The 24791-nt window shown below is 39.7% G+C and overlaps 2 protein-coding genes across 4 annotated transcripts in view; one reads left to right on the top strand and one right to left on the bottom strand.

Moving 5' to 3' along the window:
• The window catches only part of ints8 (integrator complex subunit 8), a 170438-nt gene that overhangs the window by 49179 nt on the left and 96468 nt on the right, over positions 1-24791 (top strand). For 2 of the 3 annotated variants that reach the window (XM_067426379.1, XM_067426378.1), the window contains 2 exons: positions 22762-22833; positions 22921-22972. In XM_067426379.1, the coding sequence (XP_067282480.1) occupies positions 22762-22833; positions 22921-22972 (124 nt within the window). Of the gene's footprint in view, positions 1-19373; positions 19524-22761; positions 22834-22920; positions 22973-24791 lie in introns of those variants that run through there. The other variant, XM_067426381.1, reaches the window with a different exon arrangement.
• LOC137048359 (uncharacterized) lies at positions 11099-13164 on the bottom strand. Its single transcript, XM_067426494.1, has 2 exons — positions 13157-13164; positions 11099-12138 (listed from the first exon to the last, which is right to left on the bottom strand). The coding sequence occupies exons 1-2, from the start codon at positions 13162-13164 to the stop codon at positions 11484-11486; spliced, it is 663 nt and encodes a 220-aa protein (XP_067282595.1). The 3' UTR covers positions 11099-11483.

The raw sequence follows: 24791 nt of genomic DNA, 5'->3' as shown, positions 1-24791 counted from the left end.
TACTTGTTCCAAAAAGTAACTGAGTTAGTAACTGAATTACTCTATAATAAAAGTAACTCCTTACCAGGGAAAGTAACTATTTTTGTTCCTGTACAAAAAAAAAAGTTGCTATTAGTCAGTTGAAATGAGTAGAACAGACAAGTGTTTATAACTTTTTTTAAATGTTCAAATATGTAAAATAACTTGGATGCCCCAATATTAAATGTTAAATGAATGAAATGGACACTAAATAGAATAAATTATTATTATAAAACATTGTACACTAATCTACACTATTTTAATGTTGCTGTGGGACAATGTGGGGACACCTATCAAATGCACATTATTGTAAATATCAGTACAATAGTGGAACAATAAAACAAAATAGATTGTTTAGAACTGTAATATTTATTGCACAGACCCCAACTGACCATCAAATAAATCTAAAAATAAATTTGGCTCCTCAAGAAAAGTATAGGCCTGCCAAAAATAGAATATTTTAATAATAATAAAAAAAAATATAAGCCTAATTTACATAAACTCTTTGTAGTGCACATTAAAATTATAAAACTGTCACACAACTGGTAGACATACTGTAGCCTGCTTGAAGTATTTTCTTACTCACAAAAGTTAATAGTTTAACAAGAAGTGCTCTCAAGTCTTGTTTGTATTGGCGGGCTTACCCACTTTCTTGCGAGAAAAACCTAGCTTTGGTGTTTTTAATGTCGTGGCTCTGTCTAATCCTTTGGTAGTGGAGCTCACGTTATCAATTGCGTTCACTGACGAGTAAAGACTCTTCTGGGCATAATTTTCACGTTACATAAACATTCTTACCTTTCACCTCAACGAGGGAAAAGTAGTGCTTATACTTCCAGTTTGCGAAAGCTACCTTTGAAGTCATTGAACATGCCATCGCTCTGACTCCTGGTAACTGGTCGCATGCGCGCGTGCGTGTCACACACACACACATAGCTGCCGGTCCGCTGACAGAGTGCCCGCCTGTTCGCATTAAAAATTGCTTCAGTGAGCTTAATTATAGTAACGCCGCATTTTATTCTCAGTAACGGTAACTACGTTGTAACGAGGGAAACAGTAATTAGTTTGATTACTCGTTACTGAAAATATCAACGCCGTTAGTAACGCCGTTTATCTGACGCCGTTATTCCCATCACTGCACGCCGGACGCGCACATTATATACGCGCAAGCTCACTTCTGAATGACTTCTGACAGAAGAGCTGCACGGTAGGTGTATCTTGTAGCACAGGGTCAAATCAGCATATTGATCAGATTTGATCAATTTATATTAAATATAAATTTAATATAAAGTCTTGAAATGGCGCTCGTGGCACGGCAGGATTTTGAGCAACTTCCTGAGTTGCCGCGGACAGGCACCGAATGCTGCTGCCGGCGTGCTTACACTCATTGGCCCTCATTTATCAAAAGTGTGTACACCAAATTTCCAGCGTACACCTTGCGTACACCCAAACCCACGGTGACTTTGAGATTTATCAATATGGACGTTGGCGTACGGCACGCTCAAATCCTACGCCAGCTCAGGAGGTGATGTACGCACGTTTGAGTTAGTGGGAAAATGCGCAGAAAAAAAATTCCTAACACCACAAAACGCACTGACAAGATATGCTATATTATGACCCACTGTTAAATACCACAACAACAACATTCAGTGTTTATTTTTGTGCAACATGAACGTCAATGTTTAATTTGTGTGACTTTACCAAAGCGTTTGATTATGTATTCCTACAGTCGCGAGCCTGTGCGCTTTACCGGCCCGCCTGGCCCGGCAGCTGCGCACGGACTGGGACTAAAATAATTCAGACTGACAAAATAATAAAAATGACCTTCTTCTTTTAAATAATAATAAAATCAATAAAAACGACATTCTTCTTCTGAATAACAAGCGTCATTAATAATAATAATAATAATAATAATAATAATAATAATAATAATAATAATAATAATAATAATAATAAGAAGAAGAATCTTTCAAATTGTCATGTAATTATTAATGTGAATGAATGGTTCTCCACATCATCATCACTGTCGTACACCCCAATACATGCCGTGATACAAAATTAAATGCTAATTGTTTCAAAACGTGCTGTAAAATAATGCATTGTGATGGTAATTTATCATCCAAACAGCTATTTAAACTGCTGGGGTGCGCTTCTCAACCCCCACACTAATAACAGTACTCGTAATTTGGGTCCATATTTTGTTTTTGTGGGTGCCTTTATTCCCACTCTTTATACTCTTAAATAAAACAATTTCGTTTTTTCCCCCCCACTTCCCTGGTGATGGTCTCGATGGCGCGCTTCTCAATCATCTCACTAGTTCAGTAGTCAGAGCAATGATCAAGGAGTCAGCCCATTGAATTATGTCCTAATCAGTGCCCTGACTAGTGGACTAGTGAGATGATTGAGCGCGCCCGATCTCCACGTCGGAGAAGTTTCGCTTCTTTGCCGTCTTCCGTGTGTCCATGGCGTAAAATGAGGGCGTGCGGGAGGCGGAGACTTGAATATATAGGGGCGTTATTCTAATGACGATCGTTTTCAGCCGCGGGATTTATCAAGGGCAAGTATTGCGTACACCTGGATTGCAGAGGTGCGCACAGCTTCATAAATCAGGCGGTGAGAGGAGTGTAAGCATAATCTCACGCCAACATATACGCCCGTTTCTACGCAAGATTGATAAATGAGGGCCATTGAAAATAATGTTTCAATTTTAGAGACGTGGTGCGCGCTGCGCTGCGCTTCGCTGCGCTTCACATCCGGTGTGCGACCCCCTTGATGTGGCAGACAAACTGCATGTCACAAAATGATTGCGATTGAAAGTCTACACATGTAAATACCAGATCAGTTTAGATAATGTATCATGTAAACAGTCCACTAAATCTTTCAATCGGAATTATTTTAATCGGAATGGAAAAAAAAGTGTGCATGTAAATGTGGCTACTGTTACATGAATAGGGTGGTCACTACTGTATTGCAGTTTTTCCCGTGCTCCATGTATCCCCTGTAATGTTAGTATTGTAATGTTAGTATTGTGTTGTCATGAACGCGCTCTGTCACAGTAACAAATGAGCGGTGCTAGAGGTAATTCTCTGGACTGTAGCATTTACCTTGATAATGAATTGGAGCGGGGATTGTCAGTTTTAATTTAGGCAGTTAAATTTTTGTCTGTGGGTTCATTGTTCAATTTTTTTAAAATGAATTTATTATTATTTTAAAAAATCACTCACTTGGTGGACAGCTGTCCATTAGGTTCACTTGGCATGTGACATTTCTTCCAGTTGATTTTGTCACAACGGGGGAAAAAAATCGACAACTGCCGGGTGTATTAGGGACATTTCCACACATAGTGTTCGTTCTGATTCTCCCCTCAACCTCAGTCTGATCGGCGTTTTGTCTATTTGCTTCCAAAGTCCAAAGTGTATTCTGGCACAAAAAGATATGGTTCCAGGTTTTGGTTTGATGCCAAGTAAAAATCCTCTGACAATTTCTCAAAATCAGCCATGATCATCAGTCACGTTTGTCACTAGCTACCTAGTCACGCTGGTTTTGTTTACGGAAGGAACACCGCGGGGCTTCTCAGGTGCTGCGAGCAAATCACTCCGCACTCCCCAGAAGTGGAGCAGTGCTGCGCCTTCTGAGAATATAGTCCACAGTATTTATGTTTATAAGATGGCTGTGTCTCATGCAACCTTGTTATTTGTACACGCTGTGACTATACACATGTAAAGAGGAAAATTTTGGCGTTATGTTGTCACTTATTGAGCAGTAAGCTAACTGAAGCCAAATACCTCCAGTCGTTATTCTAAGCTAGGCTAGCGGGGGTGTGTATCAGACTGACAGTTATGGGATGCACGGAGATGTTTGGTCTGGAAACGCACTATTGACAGGGCTTAATCCGAGGGGCGGGGTAAACGGTTGACTTTCAAACTCCCTCTGCACGCGATAGGATAGCACTACCACCAACCAGAGCAACGAAGGTGAAACAGAGCTTGTTGATAGATTAAACAATTGCCGTATCCGGTCAGCAAAACTCCGAACACATCTTCCCTTTTTAAGAATGACTTCAGTGCCGTTCTTTGTTCTTTTCTCAGAGAAAAGCTTAACTCCAAGTCTTCCAGAGTCGCGGTCAAAGCTGATTTGCGGCAAGGGTATTGAGAGTTGCTAGAAGACACTGGCGGGCAGATTAGATTTGCTGCCGCTAGGGTGCATCTAGATTTCTAGGCTATAAACTTACAAGTATACTTTATAACTTGAAAGAAGTAAATATACATTAATGAGCACATATATTTTTGAAAGAACTAAGTGTTTTTGGCTAAGAATAAACTAAAAAAGTTACACAGTGTAGCTTTAAGAATAGTTTGCAGCTTCAAAAGCAGAAGCCAGCTTCAAGTCTCACAAGGAGTTCATAGGCCGCACTCCCTCTCACCGTCTCGTTGCCTCGCCCTATCGTACATGCAATTGTTCAACAGTTATACCGTTTTCAAGGTGTTATCCACGTAATTACTGCAATGTGGATGGTTCTGATTGGCTCAGAGACAATGCACAGTCATGGTAAATTTCCACTCGAGTCAGTTAATCTGATGCATGTTTCCATAGACGGGTCACTATTAGGCCCGTAGTGACCTTCTAGATCTGGAGCAGGCACCAGCTTGCCCAGAACAACAAGTCCACCCATCTCTTAGGGTGCTCATTGTACACCATTCTCAATACTGATCTTGAACATAGAATATGTTACTGCACTCCTGACATGTTAGGGGTGTGTGATACCTCAAAAATCCAAACATACAACCTTGAGGTGTTTAGTGACACCTCACACATCTCAAGGCCAGACCCTCAGTGTTGATCTGTAATTTACTGCTTTGTCCCCGTTATGATTAAATCACAGGACCGGATACCAGAAATTTTGCCAAGAGATCTCTCATTTATTATTTTTGTATGTCAGACATAGTAAAAACATTTAAAAGTTATTTCTTCATGCTAGCTGTTTCTGTTTCTCCTTTCCTCCGTTCCTCTCTACCCTTCTCCCTTCTCCATCTCTCCTCTGTTCCTCTTTCTCTACATTGTTGTCATCGTCTCCTTCTCTGTTGGGTAACACTTTAGAATACTGTTTCTTACTTAATGCATAACTAATAAATAGTTACTGCAGTACTAATGAATAATTCTTCATTAACACTCAAGGCACTAATATTAACTACTAAGGAATGCGTGTAACTAATCAATATGTAATAGCATTTTTTAATTGTGTTAAGTATCAATTAGTTAATCAGTAACTATTCAATTCACTCATGCCTCCTTAAGAACTACTATTAAGTAACTACTAATTCAGCTTCACAAGGAATAACTATTAAGTAACTACTAATTAACAGTGATGCACAGTATCAGATCGAGGCCCTTTCTTCTTCTTGAGTACTAATATTGTTAGATAAATGTACTACTGTTATGTGTACTATATGTAAATATTCATTTACATTCACTCGCAAATGTGCTGATTAATGTTTCTGTCTGTGTGTGTCCCCACGCTATAATCTTGCAGTTCTTGCAGCATTAAATCAGAGAAAACAATTCTAGTGAAAGAGTACACAGAGATTCATGAGTGCACATGCAGAGTGCACAAAATGTGAGTGCACGCAATTTCTGTGAGTCCAGTTTTGTGTGAGAGAATGGATTGAGATTCCGCTTGTAAGCAGAGATTCGTTGCTTGTAAACTTGATGTGCTCTCGCGGTACAATATTAAAGGGGGGGGGGTGAAATGCTGTTTCATGCATACTGAGCTTTTTACACCTTTAAAGACTTGGATTCCCATCCTAAACATAGACAAAGTTTCAAAAACTAATGTTGGACGTTTGATGGAGTATTTTTGTGTTAAAAATACTCCTTCCGGTTTCTCACAAGTTTCGGCGAGTTTTTTTCGAGTATGGGTCTACTTGACGTTAAATAGAGCGGAAGGTCCTTGTATGGGCTGTATGGGCTCTTCTCCTGGAAGGGTGCGCGCGCGACTAGAGGGAGAGAGAGGAAATGCACGCTGTAAACAGTCTCTCAGGTGCAGATCCAGTCGTCCGTGAACACTTATGTCGCGCCGCGCTCCACTTTATTCCTATGGGTGACGTCGAGCGACTTCAACGCTTCAGCACAGCATTCCGGGAAGGCAGCGCTGCATTTGAACCGATTTGAACGCAGAAATGACGGGAAGCTTCAAGGCATCGCTTCAGTCGCGTCTCAAAGTGGATTTCCACGGTCACTGCTGTCACAGGACTTCACCAAATCATACCAAAGAAGTGTGTTTTTGACAGAGCGGTCCTGCTTTGGAAGATGCCGGTGAGTAAATCAACTTCAAATGTTTCTGCTATTGGCTACCGTCGCACAGAGGTGGAAAGAGTAACAAAATATTCTACTCAAGTAAAAGTACTGTTACTTCAATGAAATTTTACTTAAGTACAAGTAAAATGACTGGTCTAACAATTTACTCAAGTAAAAGTAAAAAGTAGCTCATTTAAAATGTACTCAGAGTAAAAGTTACTTAGTTACTTTTTTAAAAGTGGGGGTGGGGGACTCTACCCTGTAGGGTTGTGATAGAATGAGATTTTCACGATATGACAACTATCTCAGAAAACATCAATTAAACATTTACTGTACCTATTATTAAATGATGGTTATTATCACTTGTTAAAATGATGTTAAATGAATGAAGAAGATTGGTCTTTTTTTATTTGGTTGAACAAATGCTTTATTATAACAAACTTAAAACCATTTGTTTATTTTGTTTATTACAATTTCAATAAAACATGTCTAATAAACTAAATTCAATAAATTATTATGAATTAGATTAACAACTTATTTTTATCATTAATTCGTAAAAAAAAATTAAGAATATGTCAATATGTAGTAGACGGAGCAGCTCATTCACAGAGAGAGAACAAGCAGATCATATATTCATATAGCAATGTTTTGTGCTTTAATGTTCACAGACCATGTCGCGATTTGATTTATTTCTAAGGCCTACAGCTCTACTTTTGAGTTTTTCGTTCATCCACCAGTTTGCGTGTATTACGCAAATTCTACGTTATAATGTAAAGTTAATGTTCATGACTGGATTCCGGGATTCCCTCTGCGTTACAGAAATCAATCGGCCTTAAGTTATAAACATACCTTTATTTGCACAGAGGGATGTGCGCCCCGAACATGTTCTATGTGTTTCTTCATTTGCATCCACATTTTGTGCACATTTGATATCCTCCGGGACAAAACCACATTATTTTTTTCTATATCCAAAGTATTTCCATACTAGCCAGGGGTTCACGACGGCGTTTTGCTTTCACCTGGGTCTGCGTCACTGACGTCTGTCTTGTTCGTCTCCATCTGATTTTTGCGCGCATGTTCTCTCCCGCGCCCTCTATTCAATATTAGTCATTTCCTGATCGCGTTTTTTTTCCTCCCCTCTTTGCATAATGCATTAATGATTTATTTTTACTCAGTAACGGATGTGGTTTAAAATGTAGCGAAGTACAATACTTTAATCAAAATGTACTTAAGTAAAAGTAAAATTACAGATTTTTAAAACTACTTAAAAAAGCAGAAGTACACAGAAAAGCTACTCAATTACAGTAACGCGAGTAAATGTAATTCGTTACTTTCCACCTCTGCCGTCGCATGAGTAAACATCAGTGAACGATACGATCGCGTGCTTCGTCATTCAAATGCGCTAACGGTTACTCCATTGTTGTTCTGTATAACGTTACACTATTCTGACTCTGACGTGCAAAACCGTTTTGCTTGCTACCTCTAAGGTCTAGTCACATACAATAGTCCATAAATCGAATCATGTCCTCATAAACTGCACACAAAGGCCCCTAAATACACTACATACCACAGAGACGGACATCCTGATGTTGGCGTTTCTCCTGTTCAATTTATTTCAGCCTCAGATTTGATTGTGGATCATATCTGTATTAGCTGAGATAGATGGGTTTCTCCACGCTTGAGGACGTCACAGCTTTGCGCGCTTGTCATTCTTTAGCTCCGCCCACACGATACGCCTCCAGGCGCTCGGTTTTTTCCGGAAAGACTTGGTACAGCCCATATTTCTTTTATAAATATGATAAAACTAAAGTCTTTTCGGAGATATGAAGGATGCAATACTACTCTATAGGTACTCAAGATTGACATGAGATTGACTGAAACTGAGTGTTTCACCCCCCCCCCCCCCTTTAATACTACATTAATGAGGATGTTGATGATTTTATTTTTATGTAAGTATTGTCTGCGACCAGAAGTTCAGAACCCCATCCCTAAGTGCCTTGCCAACATAGCTCAGGCATTTTATGTTAATGTGATACCAACTGATTTCTGTATTTAAGGCAATGACTGAGGGGAAAATGAGAATACAGAGAACCTATGAGTCATTACATTTTTTTTTCCAAATAGTTCTCAAGGAGTTACTTAGAACCTGGAACAGTATTCTAAAGTGAAAACATAAGGAACCCATTCATAATTAATGAAATATTACCAAATAGTTCTCAAGGAGTTACTTAGAACCTGGAACAGTATTCTAAAGTGAAAACATAAGGAACCCATTCATAATTAATGAAGAATTACCAAATAGTTCTCAAGGAATTACTTAGAACCTGGAACAGTATTCTAAAGTGAAAACATGAGGAACCCATTCATAATTAATGAAGAATTACCAAATAGTTAATAGTTAAATAATTAAGCCTAACTACCATTAATACAGTACTAATAAGGAAATTTGACCCTCTATTCTAAAGTGAAAGTTTTATCCTCATTAATTATGACACTTATTGAATGATATTTAAGTTTCAGTTGACCCTCTATTCTAAAGATAAATTCTTATTGTTTAGCAGTTATGTGTATTTTTATGTAAAGTGTGGTTCTACGTGCAATAAACATTCTGCTGCACACTCAGTTCAAAGGATTTACATTAAACAAACTACACCTTAAAACCCTAAAATAAATAAGATTTCTGTAATCATTTAACCATGATTTATCATGTAATACTTATTTTGCTTGCCATGGGCCACAATGACTAGAATGTACACCAAAACGCAACATAAATTCACAAAAGACACTAATTTAATTTGTTCGGTGTAATCCACATCTTTAGAATCCATACGAGGAACTTCTTTATCCAGCGTTCTCCATCTTTCTCTTCAACAGCGACCGTAAACAAATCCTGCGCTCCATCTTTCTCTTCAGCAGCGACCGTAAACAAATCCCGCGCTCGTTGGGAATTCAAACATTGCGTTTTACGGCAGTGATATCAAACGCTCATTGGCTCTCGCCTGCTTCGTCACAGATTGCGACAAGCCGTGTTTTAGTTTTTAGTCTGTGGTGAATAAGAGAAACGCGCGCCTTCAAATAGTGGGATTAAGTTTAAATTAAATAACTTAAATTCTCTGTAACGTTACCTCATACAAAACTATATCACCAGAGAGGACTGCGACTGCAACACATCGTCACTCGGACTACTATTGGTACCGCTTTTGACTTTTTCACAATAAAGAAATGATTGTGATTACACTTTTATGTTTTTCTTTATATTTTTTCATTTAAAAAAATGGTTATGTGTAGGTTTAGAGGTTTGAGTGAGATTAGTGGCTCAAAATATAATTGAAATGCTATATTGCCCATTAACCCATTAAGTTGTATTGTCATTTTTAGTCTCTGTAAAATTATGTTTGTGTTTAGAGAAGTAACATGTAACTTATCTATAAAATGGTAAAAGGAAAATTGTAAGTTTTTATATGATATAAAATATATTTTATGTATTTTGAGGTAAAAACACCTTTGTTTAAATGTTGCCAATACGTTCATGTTGTACTTTTCACTATTTATCCAAATAGACAAAAAATATGTTTTGTGTCTGTAGAAGCTGCTTATTAACTTATTTAAATTACTATTATAATTGAGGATAAAATTTTCACTTTAGAATAGAGGGTCAAATTGCCTTTTATTAGTACTGTATTAATGGTAGTTAGGCTTAATTATTGACTTATTCTGGTCAATAAACTTAAATATCATTCAATAAGTGCCATAATTAATGAGGATAAAACTTTCTCTTTAGAATAGAGGGTCAAATTTCCTTTATTAGTACTGTATTAATGGTAGTTAGGCTTAATTATTTAACTATTAACTATTTGGTAATTCTTCATTAATTATGAATGGGTTTCTTATGTTTTCACTTTAGAATACTGTTCCAGGTTCTAAGTAACTCCTTGAGAACTATTTACGGGCCAAGCACCGAAGGTGCGGAGGCACCTATTAAAACCGTTAGATTTCTTCTTATTATTATTATTCCGCCGAAAGTCTATGGCAGCCCATAGAACCGCTTGGTAAAAAGTTATGAGCTTTGGCACAAAGATAGAGGACAGTCCAAACATTAACCACACCAAGTTTGGAATCTCTCAAACAATATCCCTCTAGCGCCACCAACTGTCCAAAAATGGACTTATGTTTATGCTAATAACTTTTGAACCATAAGGGCTAGAAACGAAATTCTTTTTTCCTCTGATGCATGAGCTCATGACGTTTCGATCCCTATGACGTCATTTTCCGTCATGAAAATTTTTCTGCCATTTTGAATTTTACGAAAAACCTACTTTTTCGAACTCCTCCTAGGCCATAGCCCCAATTCTCATGAAAATTGAACCAGATCACCGTCAGACTATGCTGACAAAAACGATATTAGAATCAAGATGATTAGTCAAATTGTTTTCGAATAACAAACAAATGAATTCGACAAACTTCACACAAAAATGAAAGTAGGCTATATCTCTGCAATGCTTTAGCATATTCTAACTAAACTTAGTATGTGTTATGCCAACCATGACTTAAGGCTGCCTGCAGAGTTTTGGTGCAGTGCCACCTAGTGGTCCAGAGATACAAAAATGTGACATTTTTGATGATAACTTGACAATGCTTTAGCCAAAAATCACAAAACTTGTCATTACATTTACATTTACATTTAATCATTTAGCAGACGCTTTTATCCAAAGCGACTTACAAAAAAGGGGAGAGTAATAGAAGCAACGGAACAGACAAGGCCAAAAACCTGTAAGAGCTGTAAGAAATCTCAATTAATTAGCACAATACACAACAATTTTTTTTTTTTTTTTTTTAAAGACAGACATCTACAAAAAAAACTCATGTCCGCAAAGTGCCGAACACTGGATTTTGATAGCTAAGATAGCTACAACCCATTAGGACTAAGGCTGTTGCCCCAGCTGTTGTCGTTAATGCAGATTCAGTGGCCCAATGGGTTGGTTTTGTATTCTAGCTAAACGCGCAGCAATAGCCATCTACAACAAAAACTCACGTACGCAATATACAGAACACTGGATTCTGATAGTTATGATAACTATGTAACATACCCGCCTGAAGGCACAAATCCGGATGAGAGACGTAGATATGATCCAGGAGTGTGCGCTTTTGGTCGTTGCTGTGGTGATCAGTAAGTGCTATTCTGTATTGGTCAAGTGCAAATGGAAAAGATGTGTCTTAAGATGTTTTTTAAGAATGGCTACAGACTCGGCAGCACGAATTGAGATCGGCAGGTCATTCCACCAGGTGGGAACGGTCCAGGAAAATGTCCGTGAGAGCGATTTCATGCCTCTTTGGGATGGAACCACGAGGCGCCGCTCGCTCGCAGAACGCAAGCTTCTGGAGGGTGTGTAAGTCTGAACAAGTGAATTTAGGTATATTGGTGCAGAGCCAGAGGTTGTTTTGTAGGCGATAACTAGTGCCTTGAATTTGATGCGAGCAGCCATTGGCAACCAGTGCAGTTTGATGAAGAGAGGCGTAACATGCGCTCTCTTCGGCTCATTAAAGACCACTCTCGCCGCTGCATTCTGGATCAGCTGCAAGGGTTTGATAGTGCATGCTGGAAGCCCAGCCAGAAGAGCATTACAATAATCCAGTCTGGAGAGAACAAGAGCTTGAACCAGGAGTTGTGCAGCCTGTTCTGATAGGAAGGGTCTAATCTTTCTAATGTTGTATAAAGCAAATCTGCAGGACCGGGCTGTTGCAGTAATGTGGTCAGTGAAGTTTAACTGGTCATCAATCACAACTCCAAGGTTTCTTGCTGTCCTTGATGGAGTTATGGTCGATGAACCAAGCTGAATGGAGAAATTTTGATGAAGTGCTGGGTTGGTTGAGAAAACAAGTACCGTATTTTCCGGACTATAAGTCGCACTTTTTTTCATAGTTTGGCTGGTCCTGCGACTTATAGTCAGGTGCGACTTATATATCAAATTAAATTCATACTGACTGACAAGAATAAACATATAGCCGCGAGAATGCGCTCTATGCTGCTCCTGTAGCCTAATATTTACTTATACACAACAACTTAGAAAGACTGAACACAAACAAAATGCTCCCATAAAGAAAATCTTATTCTGCAAAATACAAACAGCATGTAGTAAAACATGCAGCGGAGAACGATTCTCAAAGCGTTCGTCTCGCGCGGCAGAGCCTCTCCCGGCAGAGAGTTCAAGCCTCTGTGGACTCGTTCCTTCAGCTCTGGCCATCTTGCTTACAGTCCGCAAGTAGATTTCTTTTTCTTCTTCATCACAATTAAAGTAACATCTGCTTTTCGCCAGTCCCTTACAAGTTTCTCACTCACTTCAAACTTTCTTTCTTCTGCTCGGGTTATGCAGTGAAGCGGGCACGAGCGAGTGCACGCGAGCAGGTGGTCGCATGCGCGCGCGGGTGCTCGCGTGCTCGCATGCGCGCGGCTCCAGCTCTGCCCTAATGCGACTTATAGTCCAGTGCGACTTATATATGTTTTTTTCCGCGTCATGACGCATTTTTTGACTGATGCGACTTATACTCCGGAGCGACTTATAGTCCGGAAAATACGGTAATTCTGTCTTTGCAAGATTGAGTTTAAGATGATGCTCTTTCATCCAGTCAGAAATGTCTGTCAGACAGGCAGCGATACGAACACTGACTGTAGGATCATCTGGTTGAAATGAGAAGTAGAGTTGAGTGTCATCCGCATAGCAGTGATAGGAGAAGCCGTGTTTCTGAATGACAGAACCTAATGATGACATGTAGATGGAGAAGAGAAGTGGTCCAAGGACTGAGCCCTGTGGAACCCCAGTAGCTAAATTATGAGACTTAGACACTTCACCTCTCCATGACACCCTGTAGGACCTACCAGAGAGGTAAGACCTGAACCACTGGAGAGCAGATCCTGAGATCCCCGTCCTCTTAAGTGTTGACAGGAGGATCTGGTGGTTAACTGTGTCAAAAGCAGCAGACAGATCCAGCAGAATGAGCACTGAGGATTTAGAAGCTGCTTTTGCCAGTCTCAGTGCCTCAGTTACCGAGAGCAAGGCAGTCTCAGTCGAATCGCCACTTTTGAAGCCGGATTGGTTGTTGTCTAGGAGGTTGTCCCGTTCAAGAAACATAGAGAGTTGATTGAACACAACTCGCTCAAGGGTCTTTGCAATGAAAGGCAGAAGGGATACCGGTCGGTAGTTTTCTAAAAGTGCTGGATTCAGAGAGGGTTTCTTAAGCAGTGGGGTTACCCGAGCCTGCTTAAATGCTGTGGGAAAGGTGCCCGTGTGAAGAGAAGTGTTGACAATGTGAGTGAGTGCAGGAGTGATTGAAGACGAAATAGCATGAAGGAGGTGAGTAGGAATAGGATCAAGTGGACAGGTAGTAGGGTGATTGGAAAGGATGAGTTTAGAAATATCTGCCTCGGAGAGTGGAGAGAAGGATGGAAGCGTGTTCGTGTTAGTTGTTGAGATGTGCGTGTCAGTTAGTGATGAGGAGAACTGTTTGCTAATGAGAGCTGTTTTGTTGGTGAAAAATGATGCAAAGTCATCAGCTGTAAGAGTTGATGAAGGAGGGGGAGGAGGTGGACAAAGGAGAGAGGAGAATGTTTTAAAGAGTTGGCGAGAGTCAGAGCAATTGTTGATTTTGTTGTGGTAGTATGTTGTTTTAGCAGTGGAGACATTTGTAGAGAAAGAAGAGAGAAGAGACTGATAAAAGGCAAGGTCAGTATTGTTTTTAGATTTATGCCATTTCCTCTCTGCCGCCCTGAGTCCAGAGCGATGTTCACGGAGAACTTCAGACAGCCAGGGGGCAGATGGGGTGGGGCGGGCTGGTCTGGATGAAAGGGGGCAAAAACTGTCTAAGGAGGATGTTAAGATTGGAGCAAAGAGTGTCGGTAGCACTGTTAGTGTCCAGTGCTGAGAACGGAGCAGGTGGAGGGAGTGAAGATGAAACCATAGTGGATAGGCGAGAGGGAGAGAGTGAGCGTAGATTACGCCGAAAGGTAATCTGTGTAGGAGTACGTTTTGTATCAGGAGTCAGTATGAGGTTAAGAGTGATGAGAGAGTGGTCTGAGGTGTGTAATGGAGTAAATAAAGTGTTGTCTGTGGAGCAGTTGCGTGTGTAGACCAGGTCTAATTGGTTACCTGATCTGTGAGTAGCCGTAGTAGATACTAACTTAAGGTCAAATGAAGTCAGTAGAGTGCTGAAGTCTGCAGCTAGGTGTTTATCAAGATGGATGTTGAAGTCGCCAAGCAGAATCAGTGGAGGACCTGGAGGACGATAGACCACTACCACATGGATTTTAACAGGGTGAGTAATAGTGATTGAGTGCGATTCAAATGAACTGGCCGGTAGAGACGGTAATGGATCAAATTTCCAATCATTTGAGATAAGCAAACCAGTACCCCCACCCCTCCCAATAGGCCGAGGAGTGTGTGAAAAAGTATAATTGCTTGAGAGGGCTGCAGGAGTGGCAGTGTTCTCTGGTTTGATCCAGGTCTCAGTTAGGGCCATGAGGCTAAGCTGAGAATGAGTCCCAATAGATGAAATAAAGTCTGCTCTGTTTACAGCCGACTGGCAATTCCAGAGACCAATTGGAATAAAGAGTAAAGTAGCAGAGGATGTTAGGATATAGCGCAAATTATTAGGATTACGGCGTCTCGTGCGTACGGAGCGTGATTTACGAGTGCTAGTAGTTATAGTTGAGATTTGAAAGCACATGGTGAAAAGGCCAGATAGGAATTAGAGCCGAACACAAATAATGAAAAGGAAGATGATACTAAAGTGCCTTGCCGGGGTCCTTGCTCGGGAGGAGTTGCACTGGGAAGAGTTGAAGTCTTTACACTCGTCGGTCTTCACACAAGGAGGGCTTCACACTGCCGCTTCCGCGGACTATCACGCTATTTATACTCACTTGAGTATCGTTATTGAAAGCAGCTGGGAACGCCCCCAACAAACTCGCTTCCCAACGTGGCACTGACCAAACAAATGCTAACTCCCACACACACACCGAGAGAATATACCAAAACTAATAATACACACCTCAGCACTACACAGACACACTTATCCAACAACAAATTAACAAACAATCAAATGAGAAAAGTTACAAACACTTACAGAGTAGTTGTCTATCAGTCAATTGAATTGCTCCTCTCTAGCCAAAATGTTTCAAACACACAAGGCTTTTAATACCTCGCTGGCCACGCCCCCAACAAACTCGCTTCCCAACGTGGCACTGACCAAACAAATGCTAACTCAACAAATGCTAACTCCCACACACACCGAGAGAATATACCAAAACTAATAATACACACCTCAGCACTACACAGACACACTTATCCAACAACAAATTAACAAACAATCAAATGAGAAAAGTTACAAACACTTACAGAGTAGTTGTCTATCATTGTCTCTTTAGATTGGTGGCATCACGCCGAGCCAAAGCATAGCCAATTTAGTCAAAACGTGCTATATTTTACAAAAGCATTGCCATATCATTACGAAACTTGGTATTGAGGCTGTATCTCTGAAATGCTTTGACATAATGACACCAACATTTGCTAGTGTCATTGACTACGTTTACATGGACAACAATACTCCGATATTAATCTGATTAAGACAATACTCTGATTAAGAGGCTACCATGTAGACAGCGATTTCTAATGACCTTAATCTGATTAAAGTCATAATCTAACTAAACATAAATCGGATTAAGACGTGGAGTATGCCTATTTTAGTCGCATTATCGGAGACATGTACACACCTAAATCTAACTATTAATGTCGTGTTGGAGATTCCGCCGCATTTTGTGACAGGACACATAACGTTACGCACACCAGGGAAGTGCAGAGGAAAGGGCTTTGTGGGTTTGAGCCTCTGCCCTTTTTGAAAATTAATCAAAAGTGCCCCTTTCAACCATCATCGATAATATTATGGCCAATAAAACAGAATTGGAATTATAATTAATATAACAACGTCTACAAACCAGTAACAAATGGCGGAAAAGTCCCGTTTATCTTTTACATATCTGTCAGTCTGAAATGTCGTTGCCATAACGCGTTGCTATGTGTGTGTTTTACTTGACTGTTCATTCTGAACACTGCGTCCTCTCTCTATATTTTTTTTTATTTTTGTTGTAATTATTATGCTCATTGTAAAAGTAAAATACAATAAGTTTGTATCTGTAATCGCAAACCAGATGGGTCATTCAGTGAACGCCTGTGGCTTCAAATTTTTAAACCCTTTTCATCATTAATCAAAGCTATTATTCTAAATGTAGGCTGTCAAAGAGGGGCAGTGTCTCTTCAGAAAAACGGAAAGAAACAATACATAATATTACAAAAATAAATCAACATAAATGTAGCTATATAAAACATTATAAAAACGCATGTTTTTTTATACTTCTTAATGTAAAGTAGCACTGTCCAACAGCGACACCCGCAGGTGAAGCTACAGCGGGTCTCCTGAGCCCATTAAATTAACGCACCTGCCAAAGTCACGCTATGATTGGATGTTGGAGAACATAGCGTGGCATGGGGACGTAATGACGTGCCATAATCGATCTATGTTCTATCACATGTAAAACGGGAACATGAACGGAGTACTCTAAAAGCAACTCATGTAAACACCTTAATCAGAATATTGTCTTATTTAGAATAAGGTCAATAATTAGATTACTGCTGTCCATGTAAACGTAGTCATTGTCACCTCACTCTGACCAAACCACATCAATTTCGTAACTGCGCCACCTATTGGTCAAAAGTGATAAAGCATTAAATCATGATTTTTTTAAGCTATTTTGTCTAAAATCATTTTAAAATGCCTTTGATTGCTGTTTAAGTTGGTTTGACACACCGAGCTATGTTGGTATGTCTTATTGCTTTCTTTGCGCTTGGCCCCGCTAATGGCTGCTCGTTGGTAATTCTTTTTTAATGACTCATAGGTTCCCTGTATTCTCATTTTCCCCTGGTTCCCTGTATTCTCATTTTCTCCTCAGTCATTGCCTTAAATACAGAAATCATTTGGTATCACATAAACATAAAATGCCTGAGCTATGTTGGCAAGACACTTAGATTGGGGGATGGGGTCCTGAACTTCTGGTTGCAGACAATACTTACATAAAAAAAAAAAAAAAATCATCAACATCCTCATTAATGTAGTATTAATATTGTACCGCGAGAGCACATCAAGTTTACAAGCAACAAATCTCTGCTTACAAGCGGAATCTCAATCCATTCTCTCGCACAAAACTGGACTCTCAGAAATTGCGTGTGCGCTCACATTTTGACTTGCATGTGCATTCATGAGTCTCTGTGTACTCTTTCACTAGAATTGTTTTCTCTGATTTAATGCTGCAAGAACTGCAATATTATAGCGTGGGGACACACACAGACAGAAACATTAATCGGCACATTTGCGAGTGAATGTAAATGAATATTTACATATAGTACACATAACAGTAGTACATTTATCTAACAACATTAGTACTCAAGAAGAAGAAAGGGCCTCGATCTGATACTGTGCATCACTGATAATTAGTTACTTAATAGTTATTCCTTGTGAAGCTGAATTAGTAGTTACTTAATAGCAGTTCTTAAGGAGGTATGAGTGAATTGAATAGTTACTGATTAACTAATTGATACTTAACACAATTAAAAAATGCTATTACATATTGATTAGTTACACGCATTCCTTAGTAGTTAATATTAGTGCCTTGAGTGTTAATGAAGAATTATTCATTAGTACTGCAGTAACTCTTTATTAGTTATGCATTAAGTAAGAAACAGTATTCTATTCGGATGTTATATAGAGGAACTCAGTAGGAAGAGATTTCCTTAGAAGGTAGAGAACATGCGTCCTATGTTTAAAAAGGGAGACCAATTCTATGTTGGATAGGAGACCAATTGGGAAAACCAGGTAGCTGCTGGTAGAGATGTTAGTGAGGCCAGCAGGGGGTGCTCACCCTGTGGTGAAGTCCTGACAGCAGTGAACGGTGGAGATCCACTTTTGCTTCCCGTCATTTCTGCGTTCAAATCGGGTCAAATGCAGCGCTGCCTTCCCGGAATGCTGTGCTGAAGCGTTGAAGTCACCCATAGGAATAAAGTGGAGCGCGGCGCCTGGATCGACTGGATCTGCACTTGAGTGTTTACGGGCGTGCATTTCCTCTCTCGCTCTAGTCATGTGTGCGCGCACCCTACCGGGAGAAGAGCCCGTACGGCCCATACAAGGACCTTCCGATCTATTAACGTCAAGTTGAGCCATACTCGAAAAAAACTCTCTGAAACTTGTGAGAAACCGGAAGGAGTATTTTTAACACAGAAATACTCCATCAAACGTCCAACATTAGTTTTTGAAACTTTGTCTATGTTTAGGATGGGAATCCAAGTCTTTAAAAGTGTAAAAAGCTCAGTATGCATGAAACGGCATTTCACCCCCCCTTTAAAAATCACAGGATGTCTTTCGGAAAAAGAGTAGGGGTGTAACCCCGGCATCCTGGCCAAATTTGCCCATTGGCCTCTGTCCATCATGGCCTCCTAATCATCCCCCTCTCCTGATTGGCTTCACTCGGTCTCCTCTCCAACAATCAGCTGGTGTGTGGTGAGCGTTCTGGCGCAATATGGCTGCCGTCGCGTCATCCATGTGGATGCTGCACATTGGTGGTGTTTCAGGAGATTCCCCCCTTCACTGTAAAGCGCTTTGAGTGCCTTGAAAAGCGCTATATAAATCGAACGCATCATCATCATTAAAAAGAACGTATACTTGATGCTTACACATGTTGCACAATCCACTTTCCTTATAAAGAATACTCAACGCTACATCACAGAACTATACATCAGCAGAACTATACCTACTACATGCGACTTGTTACATGTTAGCACATTCTTGAATTAAAGGGTTACTTCAGCGATTAGCATATGGCTTTGTATCAGTAGAAACCCTGGAGTATATTCAAATTATTGTGCTTTCCCCCCTCATATCTCCCTGAGAGGAGAGATTTATGCATTTTATTTCTGGAAAAATTCCTCCTATGATGCAAATTGACGATTTTTGCATCATAGGAGGAATGTTTGCCCAAAGGCTAAAGACTACAGCCAGCAGAGGGAGCCATTTCCGCATGTTTTGAATCCGCGCATGGGGGATGGGAGATAACACTCAGCTTGCAGGGAGAGCTCAGTTTGCAGCTACAGGATCATTTAAACGGAGCTATGGTGAGCAATGTAAGTCTTTTAACTTCTCAAATTCATTTCTATGAAAGTTAAGCTTGCAAAGGCATGAACTAAAACGCGCCAGACTGAACTCGCGTTGTGAATTTATGCCGCGAGTGTAGTCGCGATTACCTCAGCTCTCATCACTCGTGCAGTTAGTGCTCAGTGCTGTGATAGTCGCGCGGTGACTCACTCCTTATATTGAACAGACACGTTCAGTTTTTAATTGTAGTGTCTCTAACTCAGTCACAGAAATGAAGTTGGTGGCGTTGGGAATGGCCTCACAGGGCAGCGAAGCATTCTGGGAATTGTAGTCTTGGGACAAAAATACATTTTCTGTCTTTTCTCAGTCTAGAAGGCACCAAATTCAAAAATAATTTCACATTTCTACTGCATTGATGACCCAGTTTAAATACAGATTCATCTTCCCAGCGCTGAAGTACCCCTTTAAATAAAGCTCATTCATGTCTCTCCATGGAAAACATATACAAACAGAGTCTGACTTTACAGAATGCATTATACAAATGAATTATAGAAATAATAATACAAAATAATAATAATAATTTAAAAAAAAACACATTAAACAATACAATTTCTATTTTCACTCAATCACTCCTCAGAGACCAAATACACATTTTAGAAAACAAGAAACTATCAGTGGTTCACTTAAAGGTGGGGTAAGTGTTATTTCAAAACCGTTTTAGAAAAAGGACTCGGGCCGAGTGGAATAACAAACTTGTAGCCAATCAGCAGGTAAGGGGGCGTGTCTACTATTGAAGGTGAGAAGAGCGCTCGCTCTCGCTCTGTGCACGTCATTAATCAAAACACACGAGTCACACATGATGATTAGCTGAGAACTAGCCTAATATATGTTGGCTTTTGCTTGACTATGCTCATGTGTCATGTTCACTTGTTAGTCCATTCGCGATCATATTGTTGCTCACTTCAGCGATGACAAAGACCTGTTCATTTACACACCGTATGGAGCATCTAAATCTCCTCACTGTGTGCTTCAAGCATCAGCTCACAAAATGCGTCCGACAGGTAAGGTACTATACCTTATGACTAAGGTCATAAGTGTAATATGTCGTTAGCTGGACTGCTGTGCTTGTGTTCTATAGAGTTGTTCATGAGAGAGGTTTGTTTTTTTGTGATCGCTGTAACTCTAATCTTGTCATAATTGTAATATGTCGTTAGTTGGACTGTCGTGCTCGTGTACTAATGAGTTGTTCATGTGAACAGTTTGTGTTTTTGTGATCGCTGTAACTCTAATCTTGTCTTAAGTGTAATATGTCGTTAGTTGGACTGTCGTGCTTGTGTACTATTCGCCTTATTCACCTGGCGGCCATTTTGAAAACTCTAACGCCGTTGTGGCGTACACAAACCCGAAAGTTGGACTCCGATACAGTACTAATCAATAGCAGCAGTCTGTGTCACTCACTTTCAGCCTGCTGTGTGTAACAAAATCATGTAATGCATCACTGATAATGTTTATGTATATAGTTTTCATTTGTTAATGTTTTTTAATTTTCCTCCTAATGTCATTTCTAATGTTCTGCCCTTTTCTGGTACGTTTTTCCATTTACCATTTTACCATACCACCGTTTACCATACAAGCAGGCCATTTGTATTCCTCCATACCAATAAATGTACATAGTTACCATTTACAAACCTAGACCAGTATGCCTATCAATGTTTTTGAATGACTGATTTCTTTCTGATGTTCTGACCAGTTGTCAAGTTATGAAAGACATCATCCATGTGTAATAAAATTGTACTTTATTAAGATAAATGGACATTTTATTTTACATATTTGAAGATCCAGTAGCTTATGCATACACATCTCCCACTTGGAAATTAACTGTATCAACTATAATACTGATCTGCCCATGTTGACACTATATGATAGATTAAAATAAGCTGATAACATCACCGTTTTCTCCAGAATGATTACAGCCGAATCAAATTGTGTTGCAATATTGTCCTGTTTACACCGTGAAGCTGCTTTGGATCAATCGGTATTGTAAAAGCGCTACATAAAGCTGACTTGACATGTCCCAGTCTTGCTATTGCTTAAGTCTTTCAAACTTCGTCTGTAGTAAAATGCAGAAATTACGACCAGGATCCCTTCTGATATTTTTTTAATCCACTCTCCATGTAATCCCTTATCCTCCAGAAAACGGTGAAAGGTTTGTCCTCTGTAGGATTTTTTCCTGAGTGACGAAGTGCAGTGAAACAGAATGCTGCTACTGATTAGTACTGTATCGGAGTCCAGCTTCCGGGTTTGTGTACCCCACTACAGCGTTAGAGTTTTCAAAATGGCCGCCAGGTGAATAAGGCGAATAGAGTTGTTCATGAGAACAGTTTGTGTTTTTGTGATCGCTGTAACTCTAATCTGGTCATAATTGTAATATGTCGTTAGTTGGACTGTCATGCTTGTGTACTATAGAGTGGTTCATGAGAACGGTTTGTGTTTTTGTGATAGACATTTTCATTGAATATTCGACCTGGATTAGTTACACACAGATTCTGCCATAGTCGTTGCCTGGGTTACGTATGTGTGGGGCGGAGCTGTCAAAATAGGGCCGAGAGACCCTTTTTGGGGGTAGGGGCGTGTTTGTTTTGGTGATTTGAAATATCAACAACGGTTACCAGATAGCACTTACCCCACCTTTAAGCAAAATCTTAATCATTACTGAAAATAATCATTATAATAATACAGGAAGATAAATATTGATTAAGGCTTTGGTTATTAATTTAATTAGGACACACACCCGTGCACATGTTTTTTATTTTTTAAATGTGGGGACTTTCCATAGACATAATGATTTTTATACTGTACAAACCGTATTTTTTATCACCCTACACTGCCCCTAAACCTACCCATCACAGGAAACATTTTGCATTTTTACTTTCTCAAAAAAACAATCTTGTATGATTTATAACTGTTTTGAAAAGTGTGGACATGGGTAATACTTATGTCATACCCATGTCATTGTGTCCACACACACACACACACACACACACACACACACACACACACACACACACACACACACACACACACACACACACACACACACACACACACACACACACACACACACACACACACACACACACACACACAGAGGTAGTGGCAGTGGATTTCAGAAAATAAAGTGGCAAACAGAAGATAGTCAACCCTTAAGCTAATGCCATGCCAGCCACTTGCTGTGTTTACCATGTAATATGAACTTTGCCTCAATAGGGCCATTCGTACCATTGTGTTGAGCAGTTTTCCTGATAAACAGACCAAACCTGGACCACATCAGCTGAATATGTAAGTAAGGAATGATGGGTGTCAGTTCTTTGTGTTGTGTGCTTTTGAATTTGTGCTAATAGTTTTGTGTGTTTGTTTTTCCTGTAGGATGAATCTGGTCCAGCAGGAAAAGGAACTCACAGAGAACATACTAAGTGTGGTATGACTAAAACTTGCTTGTAAGATAAATGCATGTAGCTGCCTGCATTCTTTTTATATATTGATATCTGATTGCTGTAACTCTGGGTAATAAAAGGAGTCTTTCACACAAGATGTGTTAAAGGGGTCATATGATGCCATTTTTGTTAATATGTTAATATGATTTTTTTAGTGTCTAAATTAAAACTTTGTAATATACTTTAATTAAAAATTCTCATCAGTATTGTAAGAAAACACTAATTTTACCTGGTCAAAAACAGCATTTTTCAGCAAGCTGTTTCAGTGCATGTGTCTTTAATGCTAATGAGCTTTGCTCACCCCGCCCCACATATGGAGTGTTGCTATATGGAGGGTATACTGGAGAAAAAATGTCAACGGGATTCTCTGAGGACACATCTATGCAACCGTATCAATTTGAACCGGAGTCGGACCCGCAACAAGATGACAGCCCCAATGAAATTCGACAATTAAGGCTTGAACAGGATGTTTCCAAATGGTTGGTTAACGTAATGTCACTTTAGCCCCGTTTCCACCAAAATTACCCGGAACATTTTGTACCAGGAACTTTTTTACAGGAACTTTTCTCCCCCCCCAGACCTGCAACTGTCTGCGTTTCCACCGCGATAAAGTTCCGTGAAGATTAGGCAGATTAGTCCGGTGATGTAGGACTGCGCACGACTGTTCCTCCAAGTCAGTGACGGACAGTAATCATTTTTGTGCGTACCGATTGAAAGATTTAGTGGACTGTTTACATGAGACGTTATCTAAACGGATCTGGTTTTTACATGTGATGACTTTCAATCTCAATAATTTTGTCACGTGCAGTTTGTTTGCCGCAAAAAATGTCAACGCTGTTTTCTCCAGCAGCTGGAATGTGTTAACTGTAGCCAAAGCAACTCTTAACGGCCACCAGGACTAAGACTGTATTATATAATAAGCTATTTATTTGTTGTAAAGTGTAATAATCATCTCAGGAAAAAAATTCTTCTGTCAGGCGCAGTTAAAGTAAAAACTTCCTGGGGCAATATGCGCTGTGTCATTATTCCAACATTATCTTCATAACTTACGAAATAAAAAGTTTACCCCTTATGGAGCCAGAATGGTGACTTTAAAATTTGGCATCACAAATTAAAATTGTCATTGAAAACAAAAGCAGAACTGAAAAAGGAAACATTGGCATTGAAACATTTGCACTGAAAACAGTTGTATTGGCATTGAAACAAGTATTGGCAATGAAAAAATAAAATAATTAATATCTTACAATCTTATTCTTTTATTGTATTGGGATTTATTTGTATTTTCCAATGACAATCTTCAAATTTTTTCTTCATGTCACTCTTTTTCAGTGACAGATTTTTTTTTACAATGTCAGTTTTTTCAATGTCACTGAATTTCAGTTTCAACTTTCTGTCACTGTTTTGGCGTGGACAGGGGCGGGGTCTGAGTGGAGGGGTAAGTAGAGCGTAGTTTGCATATCATTTGCATATAGGTATACTGAAGCAGTAGGCCAAGCGTCACTTTACTGGAAACTGTCGTCAGCTATGAAGCCTCTTGGCATGACAAATGTCCAGTTTACCGGGAACTTCCAAGCCGCAAGTAAGTCTGTTTTTTGTATCTGCCATTTACATGTATTCTCGTGCAACCTGGCCGGCTTGGTTAACTTTTAACGGCCGTTATGCTGTTTTTTCCCCCCAACGTCGACTGGAACATGTAAATTACCAACATTAGCCGTGTTGGCTAACTTAACTGTGGTTAATGCAGGGTCAAATATAAACACTGGTCACCATGCATATGCACCGAATAAGGCTAAAAGTCCGGTT

The sequence above is a fragment of the Pseudorasbora parva genome, chromosome 19 (genome assembly GCF_024679245.1).
Source record: "Pseudorasbora parva isolate DD20220531a chromosome 19, ASM2467924v1, whole genome shotgun sequence".
In the NCBI taxonomy this organism is placed as follows: domain Eukaryota; kingdom Metazoa; phylum Chordata; class Actinopteri; order Cypriniformes; family Gobionidae; genus Pseudorasbora; species Pseudorasbora parva.
Note: the sequence above shows the minus strand (reverse complement) of the source record. Positions and strands in the feature narration are given on the sequence as shown.